General features: G+C 41.4%; 1 protein-coding gene across 2 annotated transcripts in view; it reads left to right on the plus strand.

The window, feature by feature from the left end:
- The window catches only part of LOC148367338 (protein TANC1-like), a 97,067-nt gene that overhangs the window by 74,547 nt on the left and 8,362 nt on the right, over positions 1–14,158 (plus strand). For both annotated transcript variants that reach the window (XM_088334196.1, XM_088334197.1), the window contains 6 exons: positions 646–821; positions 4,718–4,850; positions 4,966–5,001; positions 6,192–6,283; positions 11,956–12,102; positions 13,297–13,397. In XM_088334196.1, coding sequence (XP_088190322.1) covers positions 646–821; positions 4,718–4,850; positions 4,966–5,001; positions 6,192–6,283; positions 11,956–12,102; positions 13,297–13,397 — 685 coding nt within the window. The remainder of the gene's footprint in view (positions 1–645; positions 822–4,717; positions 4,851–4,965; positions 5,002–6,191; positions 6,284–11,955; positions 12,103–13,296; positions 13,398–14,158) is intronic.

Consider the following 14,158-nt stretch of genomic DNA (forward strand, 5'->3'; position numbering starts at 1 on the left):
TTGGGACAGGGGCTCTGGCATTATTCTCTTTTCATCATTTTTATCAAATCATCAAAAATAAATGTGCTGAAGACTAAGCTTTTGTCTGGGGCGCAGGTTTAGCAATTTAGTAAATTTGTCTCATAATATATGGTGTGGCTCTTTCCCAAAATAAAATTAATATTTTTTGCTTTTATGGCCCTTTGAGTCAAAAAGGTTCCCGACCCCTGCTATAGAGCAATTTTTAAAAGATCTGAAAAATGCCGTTCACAAACGATAACAATCAAACTTTAAGGAACTTGGGCTGTTTTTTAAGGAAGAATGGGCAAATGTTACCATGTCAAGATGTGCACAACTTATAGAGACATCCCTAAAAAGACTTGTGGCTGTGATTGCAGCAAAAGGAGGTGGTACAAAGTATTAAATCAAAGGGGGGCAATGTTTTTGCAACGCCTACTTTTCATTTTTGGATTTGTTAGCACACTATCAAATGCTAGATAAATTTGCTTTCTTTTCACTATTGTGTCTCAACTTCTCTGCAATATTTTCGCAAGGCGCTGTATGTTTTCATGTAATGGACTGCGTTTGATCCGTTTGAATTTTTAATGGATGTTTTATTCTCTATTCTCTTGCCCAACATTGTCTTCCCTTTTGTCTTACGATCAGGCGCCTCTGTTTCTGCTGTGGATCAGGAAGGTCTGAGTGCATTGAGTTGGGCCTGCATGAGAGGTCACAGAAGTGTGCTGCAGCCACTGGTGGATGCAGACGCAGACCCCAACCAAGCAGACAGACAGGGACGCACCCCTCTCGACCTAGCGGCCCTGAACAGAGATGCTGATACGGTACAAAGTAGCAGGCAGTGTTGGGAAGGTTACCTTAAAATTGTGATCTGATAAAAGTTACCTGTTGAAAAATGTAATCAGTAACTCAATCCGAATACCATACTATATCAGGAATGTACTTTGATTACTTTTGCCTTAGTTTGAAAGTTCTGAAATTATATAAAGAAAATTTTGTTTAACCCCCGAAAAAACAAGGTTGTAGTCCTACTAAAAAGTGGTTCTATTTTAACCACGTATTTTAATTTATCAAGCGAAAATAAAAATGTCTCCTACACATGACAGACACGATATGCTATGTAATATTTTACATTAGGCCCAAGCCCGGCCCGAAATTCGAGTCGGGTTGAAGCTAAAATATTAATCATTGCATTTGAGTTCGGGCCGGGCTTCTCTCTCGCTGACTTTTTGTTTTTGTTTATCCACCTGTCATTTGTTCTATGTGTCTTTGTCTTTGTGGAGCATGCACGCTCGGCAGCACGTGGGCTCATTGGCACTTTTGCACACAGAGAAGTGGGCGCGCCACGAGCTTTTCTATCTGGTTGGGCTCGAGTTTAAGGCCTGATCCAACCTCTAGTTCACATTAGTCAAGTCAAGTCACGTTTATTTGTATAGCCCTTAATTACAAAGAGTCTCAAAGGCCTGCACAGATCAAAGACTATTGCAAACTATTATTACAGACTATTACATACCTGTCAACCTCCACGGCTCCATGCCTTTACAAACTGTCGTATTTTCCCGTACAAAATACAAAATAATCTTACACCATATATATTTTTTTTTTTTTCGGAATGATACATGATGGGAAATCCCCAGACAGCAGACGCATGCACACATACCGAGATAGAGGCTACCGCGGCAAACTCGTTTGACTTGATTGATTTGCAGTTTCGTGATAGTCGGTGTATACCGGATGGTACCCATCATTGACAAATTTGCATTTTTCTATAGAGATTTTTTCGTGCGTCGTACACGTCTTAAAATGCATAATAAACGTACTTTGTACTGCAAAAACGTACAGGTTGACAGGTATGCTATCATGAAACCACCCTGATATTGTCATAAAATATAGGTTGATTATATGCTATAGAATAGAAGTGTATTCTAAGCTTAGATTTAAAGAATGCATTAAGAACCCAACACCGTTTTAAAGACACCAAGTGTTCACTTCCTAGATTTCCAACAAACTCTGGTATGTCTTATATCCAAGTTCAAGTTTTACTTGTTTGAAGTGGGGATGTGAAAGCTCTTGACACTATTCACATTTACGAGCCTGTCCATCCATCTCAGATTGACTGGTCTCCTCCTTAGTCTGATGTAAATGTCTTGGGTGCTTATTTACAATAAGATAAAGTAAAACATTCTCACAACATAACAATACAGTGATCATGTAGTGGATTTTCAACAACAACAACAACAACAACAAAAACAACTGCAAAATATAAAAACGGGGGGATTGATTTGAATATGATACAGCACCACTAGATGGCAGGAGTAGCTTTGATCAGATCTTTTTCACACATCAAGGAAGCCCAACTTCCTAGCGTTGCTTCCTTTTTCCGGCAAATGAGTGTGTGTAAATAACCCCATATGGCAAGTAGGCATAGTGAAGCAGTGTGGTGTGTTGTGAAGCATGGACAAATGAGCAACAGAGCTTAACGGAGCCTTTTCTTATTAAAAAATGATGAAGTCCCATTGTCTGGTCAGAGAGGGATGACGTTTCATGGACGCCCAAGGGATTTGCATGGTGACTGAAATCATGTGATAACTTTACTAGAAAAATCAGGCACTGAAACGTTCTTGCAAAGTTCATGAACCGTTCATGCCCTTGTGTTGTGTATTTGAAGCATTGTTTGGATATTGGTGGTATCACAAATGCAGAGAAAACAAAAGAAAAAAAGGGAAGTGAAAGTTCTGCTTGAAATACATCCTTTCACAAATAACATTTTGCAAATGAGTATTTTCAAAAACTTAGCAATATTCAACTGTTGTTTGCCAAAGAATGGTAAAAGTTGATTCTTTCTTTCACCTCCACATCCCTTACATGAGACGTCGTTTCCGCTTCTTGCCGATAGCTTGCGTGCTCTACAAAATGTTTTTCTGCTTATCGGACAAATATTTCCCTATTTGCATTCTACAATCTGCAGAAAATGATTTTTTTTTCGGTGCCATTTTGTCCGGTTTCATTTCGCAGCACTTCACCGTAATGCGCACTCCGGGGTTCTTTGGCGCCGAAGTGTACACTTTATTTGAGGGACCGAGCCCGAAGTAAACCCAAAGTTGCATACTTCAGCCGAAATACGCACGGCGCCAAAGTAAAACTTCGAATTACTTTGTGCTGGGTCTCTCAAATTAAGTGTAAAGTAAGCTACTTTCAGTTATTGTGTATTTCTCAGGCTCCTAGTTATACATTAACTTACTCAACCTGATTAAATCAACCTGATGAAATTACATTGCTTAACCTGTTTTTCATTTAATACACACACACACATACACATAGCCTCACCAAATGGTAATCATTCACATTCCAGTACTCTTCCATTGTGTGATATGCGCATGTGTGACTCTGCAATAAATACGGCCTGCGGCAGAGGATTTTTTTCAGAAGGAACCAAACAGCCAAACGTGCCACTTTGCACCCTCTGACGATCCTTCTCCTGCTGCAGTAGCAAAAACTTTAATTCTTGCCTTTGCCTGCACTCCTTGGTCAGCCGTTGGGCCTTTATGGCCAGGTCTGCCCTCTTTTAGACCCGACATTAAGCCATCATATTTATTATCTTGGCTTAATTAAGCCTCATTTCGGTTGTATGAAAGCAGGATAAAAGCTCGGATGAGTTACTGTATTTATTTATTTTCTACAGCTAGCCTGCTCCTGACCAGACAAACAACCTGGCTAAGATTATCCCCAGAGTTACATCTGACACTTTTACTGTCTATCTACAGTGTTGAACAATAAATGGATTTTATAGCATTTATATTGACTTTCTTGATATTTTGCATTATTTTAACTATCCTGCATTAGAATTTTATGTGTAGGCTATATTGTCCTTTCATTAAACTCTGTTGACTGTATAATAGCAACAATTGTTTCATCGCCATTCATGTTGTAAATTTTCTTGTCAAATGGTCAACAGAGTTATGATGAATAGATTCTATAAGTGACACAAAAACATGCAAAAGTGGTACCAGTAAAGTTTTTGACAAGGGTAGTATCATATAAAAATGTCCAATTTTATTTCATCTGTTACCTTTCCAAATAGAGAGACTCGCCAAATAAATCAATAAGAGTGTGTTGGTGTTGTAGTTCATGATGTAGGGATTCCATGAACTGCAACCACCAATCTTAGCAATTAGCATCTTTCTTGTTTGTTTTCAATCTAATCTATATATCATGATGAATGGGCTGCAGTTGACAATTTTCCACCCTGATAGGCTAGAAATGAAGAAATTGAGTTTGATTCTTCCACGGGCGGTGAGCCTTCCTTTTAAAATACCAGTTGCACTGCCCGACATGTTACTACTCCTGCCTGAACCGCCTAGGTTCCCGGCTGCGAGATCTTACCAGAAAATGGACATGACACCTTCCGGACACAAGCAATCACTATTATGAAAGAACTTGCAACGTAACGTTAACCTATTTATCCTGACAATATTTTTTAATCTTAATTTTGCCCTTTTAAGATATGATTATGTGTTTATCTTCTTTTTCAAGGAGTGCCATGTCTATTCTTGTTACAATGTTCAATATGTTGTTATCAATGACTATGATATTCTATTTTATTCTAAAAATATCAACAAATTAGCATTGATTCAATGTGATGTCATTTTCAGTTGCTGGTAGGATTAAAAGCAGTCTGTTTTGACATAAACTTCTATGGTCTGCTACTTTTAATGGCTAGGTGCATTTTCTGCTGGAACATGGCGCAGTTCTAGAGAGGACAGACAGCAATGGAAGCAGGCCGGCAGAGCGAAGTCCTGGCTGTCAGAATCCGGCCTTGGTGGCCTCGCTACTCAAGAAAGGCTCGAAGACTGGTACGCACGCCGGCATTGCCTTGAATACTGGTTTCGTGTAACGTTTACTCAGTGAACACAATATGGCAAAACAACATCCTCCTAACTATCTGAATTTGTCCTATTTTTCATCAAGGACAATGCTACAGGACAGCACCGCATGATCGATCAGGTAAGTACAGTGCCTAGCGAAAGTATTACCCTTCCCAAGAACGTTTTGGTCATATTGCCACATTTCAGGCTTTAAACATGTGAGACGTAATAAAGTTGTGGAAAAGTTCAAAGCAGGAATTGGATACAAAAAGATTTTGCAATAATTATACCTCTCCCAGAGCACTGTACAAGCAACAATATCAAAATGGAGAGAGCGGGGAAAAAAACACTGCAAACCTACCAGGACTTGGCCTTCTCTAAATTTTGGGCCCAAACAAGGAGAAAACTAATCAGAGAAGAAACCAAGAGCACCCATGAACCCATTGGATGACCTGCAGCCATACACAGCTGAGGTGGGACAATCCGTGCATAGGACAACTATTAGTTGTCCTCTGCATAAATCTGACCAACAAGGCATTGGCGGCAAAAAGAAAGCCGTTTCTGAAAATGGTACTACAAAAAGGCCCATTTGGCGTTTCCGAGAAGCCACGTGGGAGACACAAATAACACGTGGAACAAGGTGATCTGGTCACATGAGACCAAATTTGAAATTATCATCACCCTGAAAACACCACTCACTGTGAAACATGGTGGTGGCAGCATCATGCTCTAGGGTTGCTTTTATTCAGCGGGGACTGGGAAAATTGTAAGAGGTAATGGGAAGATGGATGAAGCCAAATACTGGGCGAAGAGACCTGAGAATGGGGCGCAGGTTCACCATCCAATAGGACCCTAAACATGAAGCAAAATCTACAATGAAATTGTTTAAAACTAACAATATAAAAAGGTGTTAGAATGGCCAAGTCTAGGATCTGAAAAATGCCGTGCACAAATGATCACCATAAAACCTCAAGGAGCTTGAGCTGTTTTCTATAACAGGAAGAATTTAATCTTCTAAAATATTTTTGTTCAAGATGTGCAAAACTTATAGAGACATACCCACAAATACTTAAGATTACGTCAAAAGGGTGCAACATTTTTGCAACGCCCACTTTTCAATTTTTTATTTAGATAGCACAATATAAAATGTTGGATACCTTTGGTTTCTTTTTGCGATTGTCTCACATGTTGTTGATTCTTAAAAGATGTTTTGAGTTTTTATTTATCTATAGGTTTGAAGCCTGAAATATGGCAATATGTCAAAAAGTTCTTAGGGGGGGCCAACATTTTCGCTAGGCACTATATGAGACATTTGTGCCAATCTTCTAGGTCATGCCACATGGACCATGGCGACCTCCAAACCAGATATACTACTTATCATGCTGCAAAAGATCATGGAGGAAGGAAACCTGCTTTACAAGGTATTTGTTTAGCAAACCAGGTTTAATGTTCAGTTTTCTGCTTCTCTTGTGGTAATTACAGGGGTAACTAGCCTGTTTTGGGCGAGGCTATAAGCACCCCCAAAATCCATTCAAGCCCACCCAGAAATGATAGCATTATAAATATCTCTTTTCCTTAATGAGGACAGGATAGGCTTAAATATGATGAAAAATGCTAGATAAAACATTCTTTAAGTAAAACAAAACAGAATTTTGAAAGTCACAGCATCAGAAATACTCCATTTATCCATCAATCATCTGCATTACCTTCAGTAGGGTCGGGGGGTACTGGAGCCCATCCCAGCCATCTTCTGGCAGTGGGCAGAGGACACCCTGAACTTGTTGCCAGCCAGTTGCAGGGCATCATAGTCAAACCACCAAAATCCATCCATCCATTTGTCCGGTTTCTGCACCGCTTGTCCTCAGTAGGGTCGCGGGGGTGCTGGAGCCCATCCCAGCCATCTCCAGGCAGTTGGCAGGGGACTCCCTGAGCTGGTTGCCAGCCAGTCGCAGTCGGAAGTACTCGACTGCCTTGAAATGGTTCAGTCCATTTTATTTTTTTCCTATGATTGGTCAATATGCATTTATATAGTATGCTGAGAATAAATGGAGACAATAATGACAATGAAAGTGGTGTTGGTGATGATGATGATGATGATGGAGTGAATGTGTATCCACAAAATTTATGTAAATGAGGTGTTTGTCATATCGTGAAAAATACTGCATATTTACATAAGACACAATTATTAAGGAAGTGTGGTAGGATCAAATAAGCATATCCTTCTTCATATTCCTTTTTGGACATGTTACGTTCCCATTGTTTTTGTTTTTTCTTGACTTGCTGTTTTGTTTTATTTTTGTTTTCTCATGCTCGAAATAAAGTTTCATTCATTCATTTATTTAATCAAGTGTGATGTGATGTTCATAAACGGGAGGTGATACTACTGAACAGTGTTGAATGATCATAAAACACTTTAAAAGGGAAAATAATAATAAGTATTATAATTTAAAAAAAAACAGCTTGACACAGCTGGGTGCAGAGCAACCCCAAAGCTCTGAATCTAAAATCACCCCTGTGTCATTATTACTCATTGCATTCACCTGTGCCCGCTTGTTTGGCATCAGCTGCTGCTAGTTAGAATAGAATAGAATAGAATAGAATAGAATATACCTGTACTGTCATTGTTACAACATGGGTTGAATATATTGTGACAATAATATTGGACATGGCACTCCAGGCCCACATTTTACAGTGAGGTTAAAGAAAACAAAGTGATAAAGGAACAAAAAAGATGCTTGTACTGTCCTTGATTGCATAGGCTTTGTTTTCGTCCGGAGGGGGGTGTATGAGGGGGGGAGGGACAGACAGAGATGGGGGGATCCAACTAGATGTTTGATCTTACTGTACACATGGTCCAGTGTTTTTTCCCTAATTGCTCAGTCCACGTATTGAATAAATTAGTTGCCTGATTGATTCCCCTTCTATTTATACCCAGTACTCCAATCACTCCTTGTCAGTCCGTCAGCAAACCTCTGCATACGCAAGGCAAGCACTTTGACTCTGGCTCCCGTCGGTTCCGTCTTCACCCGTATCCTACTCGTCTCTTTCCTGATTTCCTGTTTGTCTCCGGCTATTGACCCGTTTTTGACCACCGACCACGCTCCGATCTCCCGCTCCTGCTATCGACCCATTTTGTCCATTTGACAACGTCCTGAACTCCCGCTCCGGCTGACGACACGTTTTTGACCACGGTCTGATCTCCCGCTCCGGCTATCGACCTGTTTTTTCCATTTGACCACGCTCCGATCTCCCGCCCCGGAAAATCCAATCACTTCCGCATTTCGATCACGCTCCGATCCGGTGAGCTGCTTGCTCCCCCTGTCCAGCGAGCACCGGATCGCTGGCATTTTGGATCTTAGTGCTGCTTTTGACACAGTGCACCACAATTTCCTACTAGAACGGTTGGAAAAATGGATTGGTCTCTCAGGAACCGTCCTCTCGTGGTTCAGATCCTACCTCTCAGATAGGACGCACTGTGTTAAATATGGTGAAATTACATCTGAGCCCTTTAATGTTACCTGCGGTGTTCCACAGGGTTCAGTGCTTGGCCCCCTTCTTTTCAGCATTTACATGCTTCCATTAGGTGATATTATTCGCAAGTACAATATCAGCTTCCACTGCTACGCAGACGACACTCAACTATATCTTCCGTTGGAGGAATCTCCCACACTAAACTGTGGAAATTTGGAGGGCTGCCTCATTGAGATAAAAGAGTGGATGTCACTCAATTTCTTGCGTCTTAACTCTGAAAAGACCGAAATGTTAGTCATTGGTCCATCTAAATGCCGTGACTTATTCTCAAAAACTGCTGTGAACATTGACAAATGTCACATCACACAGAGTGACTCAGTCAAAAATTTAGGTGTCATATTTGACCCTGATCTATCCTTTGAAATGCATGTAAAGAAAATTACTAGAACCGCTTTCTTCCATCTTCGTAACATTGCTAAAATCCGTTCAATACTGTCTCAGTCGGATGCGGAAATTATAATTCATGCATTTGTTACCTCCCGTCTCGATTACTGTAATGCACTACTCTCTGGTCTCCCGAAGTCTAGAATCAAGTCTCTTCAGCTGGTACAAAATGCGGCAGCGAGGCTTTTAACTAGGACAAAAAAGTACGATCACATAACACCGATTTTGGCTAACCTGCATTGGCTCCCAGTTAGCCTTAGATGTGATTTCAAGGTTCTCTTAGTATTATACAAAATCATACATGGACTTGCTCCCGCTTATCTTTCAGATCTGATTTGCCCCTATGTCCCGGTCCGAAGCCTACGATCTGAGAGTGCCGGTCTTCTGGTGATCCCAAGAGCAAAGAAGTGTTCTGCTGGTTCGGGAGCGTTCTCCATCAGGGCACCGGTGCTGTGGAATGCTCTTCCCCCTGAGATCCGATCTGCAACCTCAGTGGAAATGTTTAAATCTAAACTTAAAACTCACTTCTGTAATTCACCCTGGTCAATCCTTGAAGGGGGATTACCACATGTGAGGTCCTTTCTCAAGGTTTCTCTTTTCTCCTCACACTGAGGTTTTTGAGTTTTTCCTTGCCCGCATGCTGGTTTAAGATCAGGTAATTGTGTAATTTTGTAACTGTAATCCTGTGCAGTCCTTTGAGACATTTTTGTGATTAAGGGCTATATAAATAAATTTGACTTGACTTGACTTGACTTGACTTCTACTCCATAGCATATGAATAACCTACTCTTCTCGTCGGCTGAAAAATAGTCTGTGTAATATAGTGTAATAATCTGTGAAGCCCTTTGAGACTCTTCGTGATTTAGGGCTATACAAATAAAAATGACTTGACTTGACTTGACATTTGTTTCCTCGATATCCTAATGAACTTTTGTGTTAAACGTTACGCATTTGGGTCTACAATTTGTTCTGGTTCTGACACCCTGGTGGTAAATATGGTCATTATTTTAAGTATTCTTGTAATAATTACTGGAAAGTATCCTTTAAAGTTTGTTTTCAGAACATTAATTTAGTGGTGTCTCATTTTAGCTCAGGGGCGACATGGTAGAAAAAATACTTTCACCAGGGCCGATGTTCTGCCAAGTCAAGTCATTTTTATTTGTATAGCCCTTAATCACAAAGTGTCTCAAAGGGCTGAACGTCTTACCCTCTCGAGACACTCTAACATAGACTGATCTGCCGAAACGTATTTTCAAGCAGTAAGTGTGTCGAATACGACCAGTTCAACTGAAAATCAGAACTACTCGCCACTCTTACCTGAATGTATCCCCGCTTTCTAAGGCACGTATGATAGGTTGTATGAAAACGTGCACAATTCCTGGCAAATCGCTATCAGCCTTGTGCACGAGCATTGGTAGAACGTTTCAAGGTGTAGGAAGATTTTTCAGGAACACCGGACGAGTAAATGAATAGCATTAAAGAGATGCCTTAGCGGGCAGCACGGCGGCGCAGTGGTTAGCGCTTGTGCGGCACAGTTCATGTCATGGGAACCTGTCGTGGGTTCAAATCCAGCTCCAGACTTCCTGTGCGGAGTTTGTATGTTCTCCCCGTGCTTGCGTGGGTTTCCTCCGGGCACTCCGGTTTCCTCCCACGTTACAAAAACATGCATTTCAGGTGAATTGGCCAGTCCAAATTGTCCCTAGGTGTGAATGAGCGAGTGAGTTGTCTGTCCCCGTGTGCCCTGCGATTGGCTGGCAACCAGTTCAGGGTGTCCCCTGCCCACTGCCCGGAGATGGCTGGGATGGGCTCCAGCCCCCCCGCGACCCTAATGAGGATAAGCGGTACGGCTGATGAGATGAGATGAGATGCCTTAGCATTTTTCGTAGGCTCACAATTGAATTACGATTATGTTTCAGGGGTGTAAGATTCGATTATAAAGATATATATTAAGGGCTTTTTTCTCAATATTTTTATTCACTTTATCCACTTCACTAAAATTTCTTTTTTTGTAGTGTTTGTCAACTGTGAAACCCCCCCCCAAAAAACAACTATATTAATTTCCACTACAGTTTATTTAACTGAGAAAAACTCATGGAAACTGGAAAGGACATAAATAGCTCACAAACCCTAAGTGCAAATGATTTCATGTTACCTAAATTTGGGAACCTAGATGTTAGATTTTAGGTTAGATTTTTATTTTTAATTGTCTATTTCATAATTCAAGTGCTAGCCGTTCATTTCTAATCACAATGGATAAAAAGGGGTTTTCAGCAGCCAATTTTGCAGTTAAGAGAGGCAACCAAGCATAACATGTGAGTGTAATCGCATTGCCTTAAGCAGCCTATTGTCATGATTACCGATGTGAATCAGCTGTGCCCGCTTCTTTGGCGCCAACTGCCTCTGACTCTGATTGGCTCCCTGTCCCTATTTAAACTCACTCCTATCTGTCTCCTTTTGTCAGTCCGTCTGCAAACCTCAGATAACTCTAGGCAAGCCTTTTCCGACCCTGACTCCAACCTGTTTTTTGCTCCCGTCTGTCCCCTGGCTTTCGACCTCTTTTTGTCCCCAACCCCGTCTACTCTCCTTTCCTGGCTTACGACTCGCTTCTGACCCCGACCACGTTTTAACTCTCCTGTCCCGGCTACTGACCCGTTTTCTCTTCCCAACACCGCCATCGCTCACCACGGAAAATCTACTTCCGTGTTGAGAGCGACCTGCTTCCCCATCCAGCAATCACCAGATCGTGGGCGCAACCCTTTCTCTTTCTTCCAATAAAACTTGTGAAAAACGCAAAGCAAAATAGATTCTGTCTCCGTTCTGGTCCTGACACCTATTCATGACTTCTATTTTAGGTAAAAGAACATTGGAATGGGTGTTTCCTTAATCGTCCTCTGGTTTATAACTGTAAGCCAGCAAATCCAGCGATAGTGGGTGGTTTCCTTGAAATTGCCGCCTGACACCAGCGACATCCAGTGGACATATTTAAAACTGCAGGTCATTGTTTAATGTGATGCGGCTCAATTTTCTCTTGTGCTTCTCACAGCATTGTCTCACTGTCCGGATAAAATCCGATGGCGGGGCTGATCCGGTCCGTGGGCCGCATCTTTGATAACCCTCAGTCGATTGTGTTAACAAAGCATCCATCTTTTTTTCTCTTTGCCTGTCCTGTGACAAGCAGAAAGGACGTATGAAGGAGGCTGGACAGCGCTACCAGTATGCTCTGAGAAAGCTGCCACGGGAAGTCCAAGAGGAAGAGCTCAAAGGGCTCAAAGACCTGCGAGTGTCCCTCTATCTCAACCTGTCCCGCTGCCGAAGGAAAACCAATGTAAGGATACATCACGCAAACACATAGTCGATCCAAAAAGAAATAGGGGAGGTTCTGCCAGGCTAAAATAAATGTAAGTCAAATTCTCACCTCACATTACATTAAGGATTACAGTAATCCCTGGGTTATTACAGTTATTGGGGACCAGAACCCCCTGCTAAAAGTGAGATCAGCAAAGTAGGGTTGCATCTTCATTAAAGCCCCAAAGGGTCAAACTTACCTCGAGATGACAACTGTACCAACTGAGAGTATACGACTGTAACAAAATAACTACAAAAAATAATTTCACTTGAATGGTGTTTATTGTCACTATAGAAAATTACAACGGAATCGGAGGTTTCTCTTCTTGGTGTAAGAAAGACATTTAAAGAGCAGCTGGCTAGCATCGGGTGTCCACGGATTGAGCCAGGTTCCTGCGATGGTTAAAATACAACTGTCCGGAATGTAGCCGTTTCCTGCGAGCTGCAGCTCCAGGTCATGTCAGGAAACGGGTTGGGAAGCAGGAAGTTGGAACTCATTTGCATAGACCATCTGTCACTTTAATTGAGAAAGAAAAGTTGTCCAACACACAAACGGACCAAAAACAAAACAAAGCAGGCTCAAATGCAGGCAAAATTACAGACTAGGCATTTAACGGGATTAAACAGAACTTGCCGGAATCACACAGAATGTTACACCGAAGTGCAACAAAGTCCAACAAGCACAACAAGCATAAACAGTTTCAAACAAGTGTAAACAATGATATGGCAACGGGCAGTTCCAAAAAGGCAAGTTTAAGTACCCATAGGAGTAATCAGGAAAATGCAGGTCAGCCGGTGTCAAGGGGCAGGGCCAGCTGGGCGCCATGACAACCGTGCAGGACATGACAGGTCATCTGGTTCATGGGTAGTGAATTTGCCATTGGTGTATTACAGGCCGGGTTGGCTTGAAAGGGTCCTTTTAAGTTGTCAAAAAATACCCAAATTATTTTAAAGTAATGAAAATAGTTACTCTCCCTGGTAACTAGTTGCTTTTATATAGAGTAATTCAGTTACTAATTCAGTTACATTTTGTAATAAGTAATGAGTAACTGTAGCCAATTACCTGTTTAAAGTGACGTGCCCAACACTATGTACTGCCACCTTTGACAAATTCAGAACTTGCTCTTGATCAGACCCTTTCTGCTAAAATGATATTTTGTGTGTGAAAACTCAGGACTTTGGCATCGCTGAGGATTTTGCGACCAAAGCGCTGGAGTTGAAGCCCAGGTCCTACGAGGCTTATTATGCCAGAGCACGGGCCAAGAGGAGCAGCAGGTACAATCATAGCAGACATGGGCAACATTAACGCTGCAAGGGGACATCGATTTTCATTCTTGTTGCTCGGGATCACGACCACGCAAAACTAGATGTGTGACGAGAAAATAATCTTTATACATATTTTGTATACTAGTGTTCAAGTTACTCCCAGCACCGAGGTGCCACAGTACCACAAAAGACACATTATAGGTCAACTCAATTTTAGCTATTCGGGTGGCGATCCAATATGTAGTGTCAAGTCAAATTAACTTTTATAGCCATTAACAAAAAAAAGTCTCAAAGAGCTGCACGGCCACAATTACAACATCCCCTGGTTACTGAACATGAGAGCAAGAAAAAACTCAAAACCCCCAGCATTAGATAATTAAAAAACCTTGAGAAGCGGCCTCAATGTTTACTATTAAATCAAATGAAAATAATGCTTCTGTTGTCTAAACCTTTTGAGTTTTCAATCGAGAATCAAGAATAAATTGCATTGTTCTGACGAATATTATAGACAGAAGTGCAAGTCTGAAAGAAATATATGAGGTCAATGTCTTCAACTAGAGGTGTGGCGATTTACCTGACATAGAATTCATCGGCCTCGGTTTTCAGAGTTTTGAGGGATACATTTAGGCGATTCCTTTTCAAGTAGTTGATCTTCCCCACCACACTAATGGCCATTCTTGTTGATCTGCGTAGTTCAGCCACTGCTAAACTGTTTTATGTGCCAATAAATCAACCATATTGTCAAGTGTCGTATGATAAAAAGGTTTTCA

The sequence above is a fragment of the Urocampus carinirostris genome, chromosome 4 (assembly GCF_059441175.1).
Source record: "Urocampus carinirostris isolate Australia breed hairy pipefish chromosome 4, RoL_Ucar_1.0, whole genome shotgun sequence".
In the NCBI taxonomy this organism is placed as follows: domain Eukaryota; kingdom Metazoa; phylum Chordata; class Actinopteri; order Syngnathiformes; family Syngnathidae; genus Urocampus; species Urocampus carinirostris.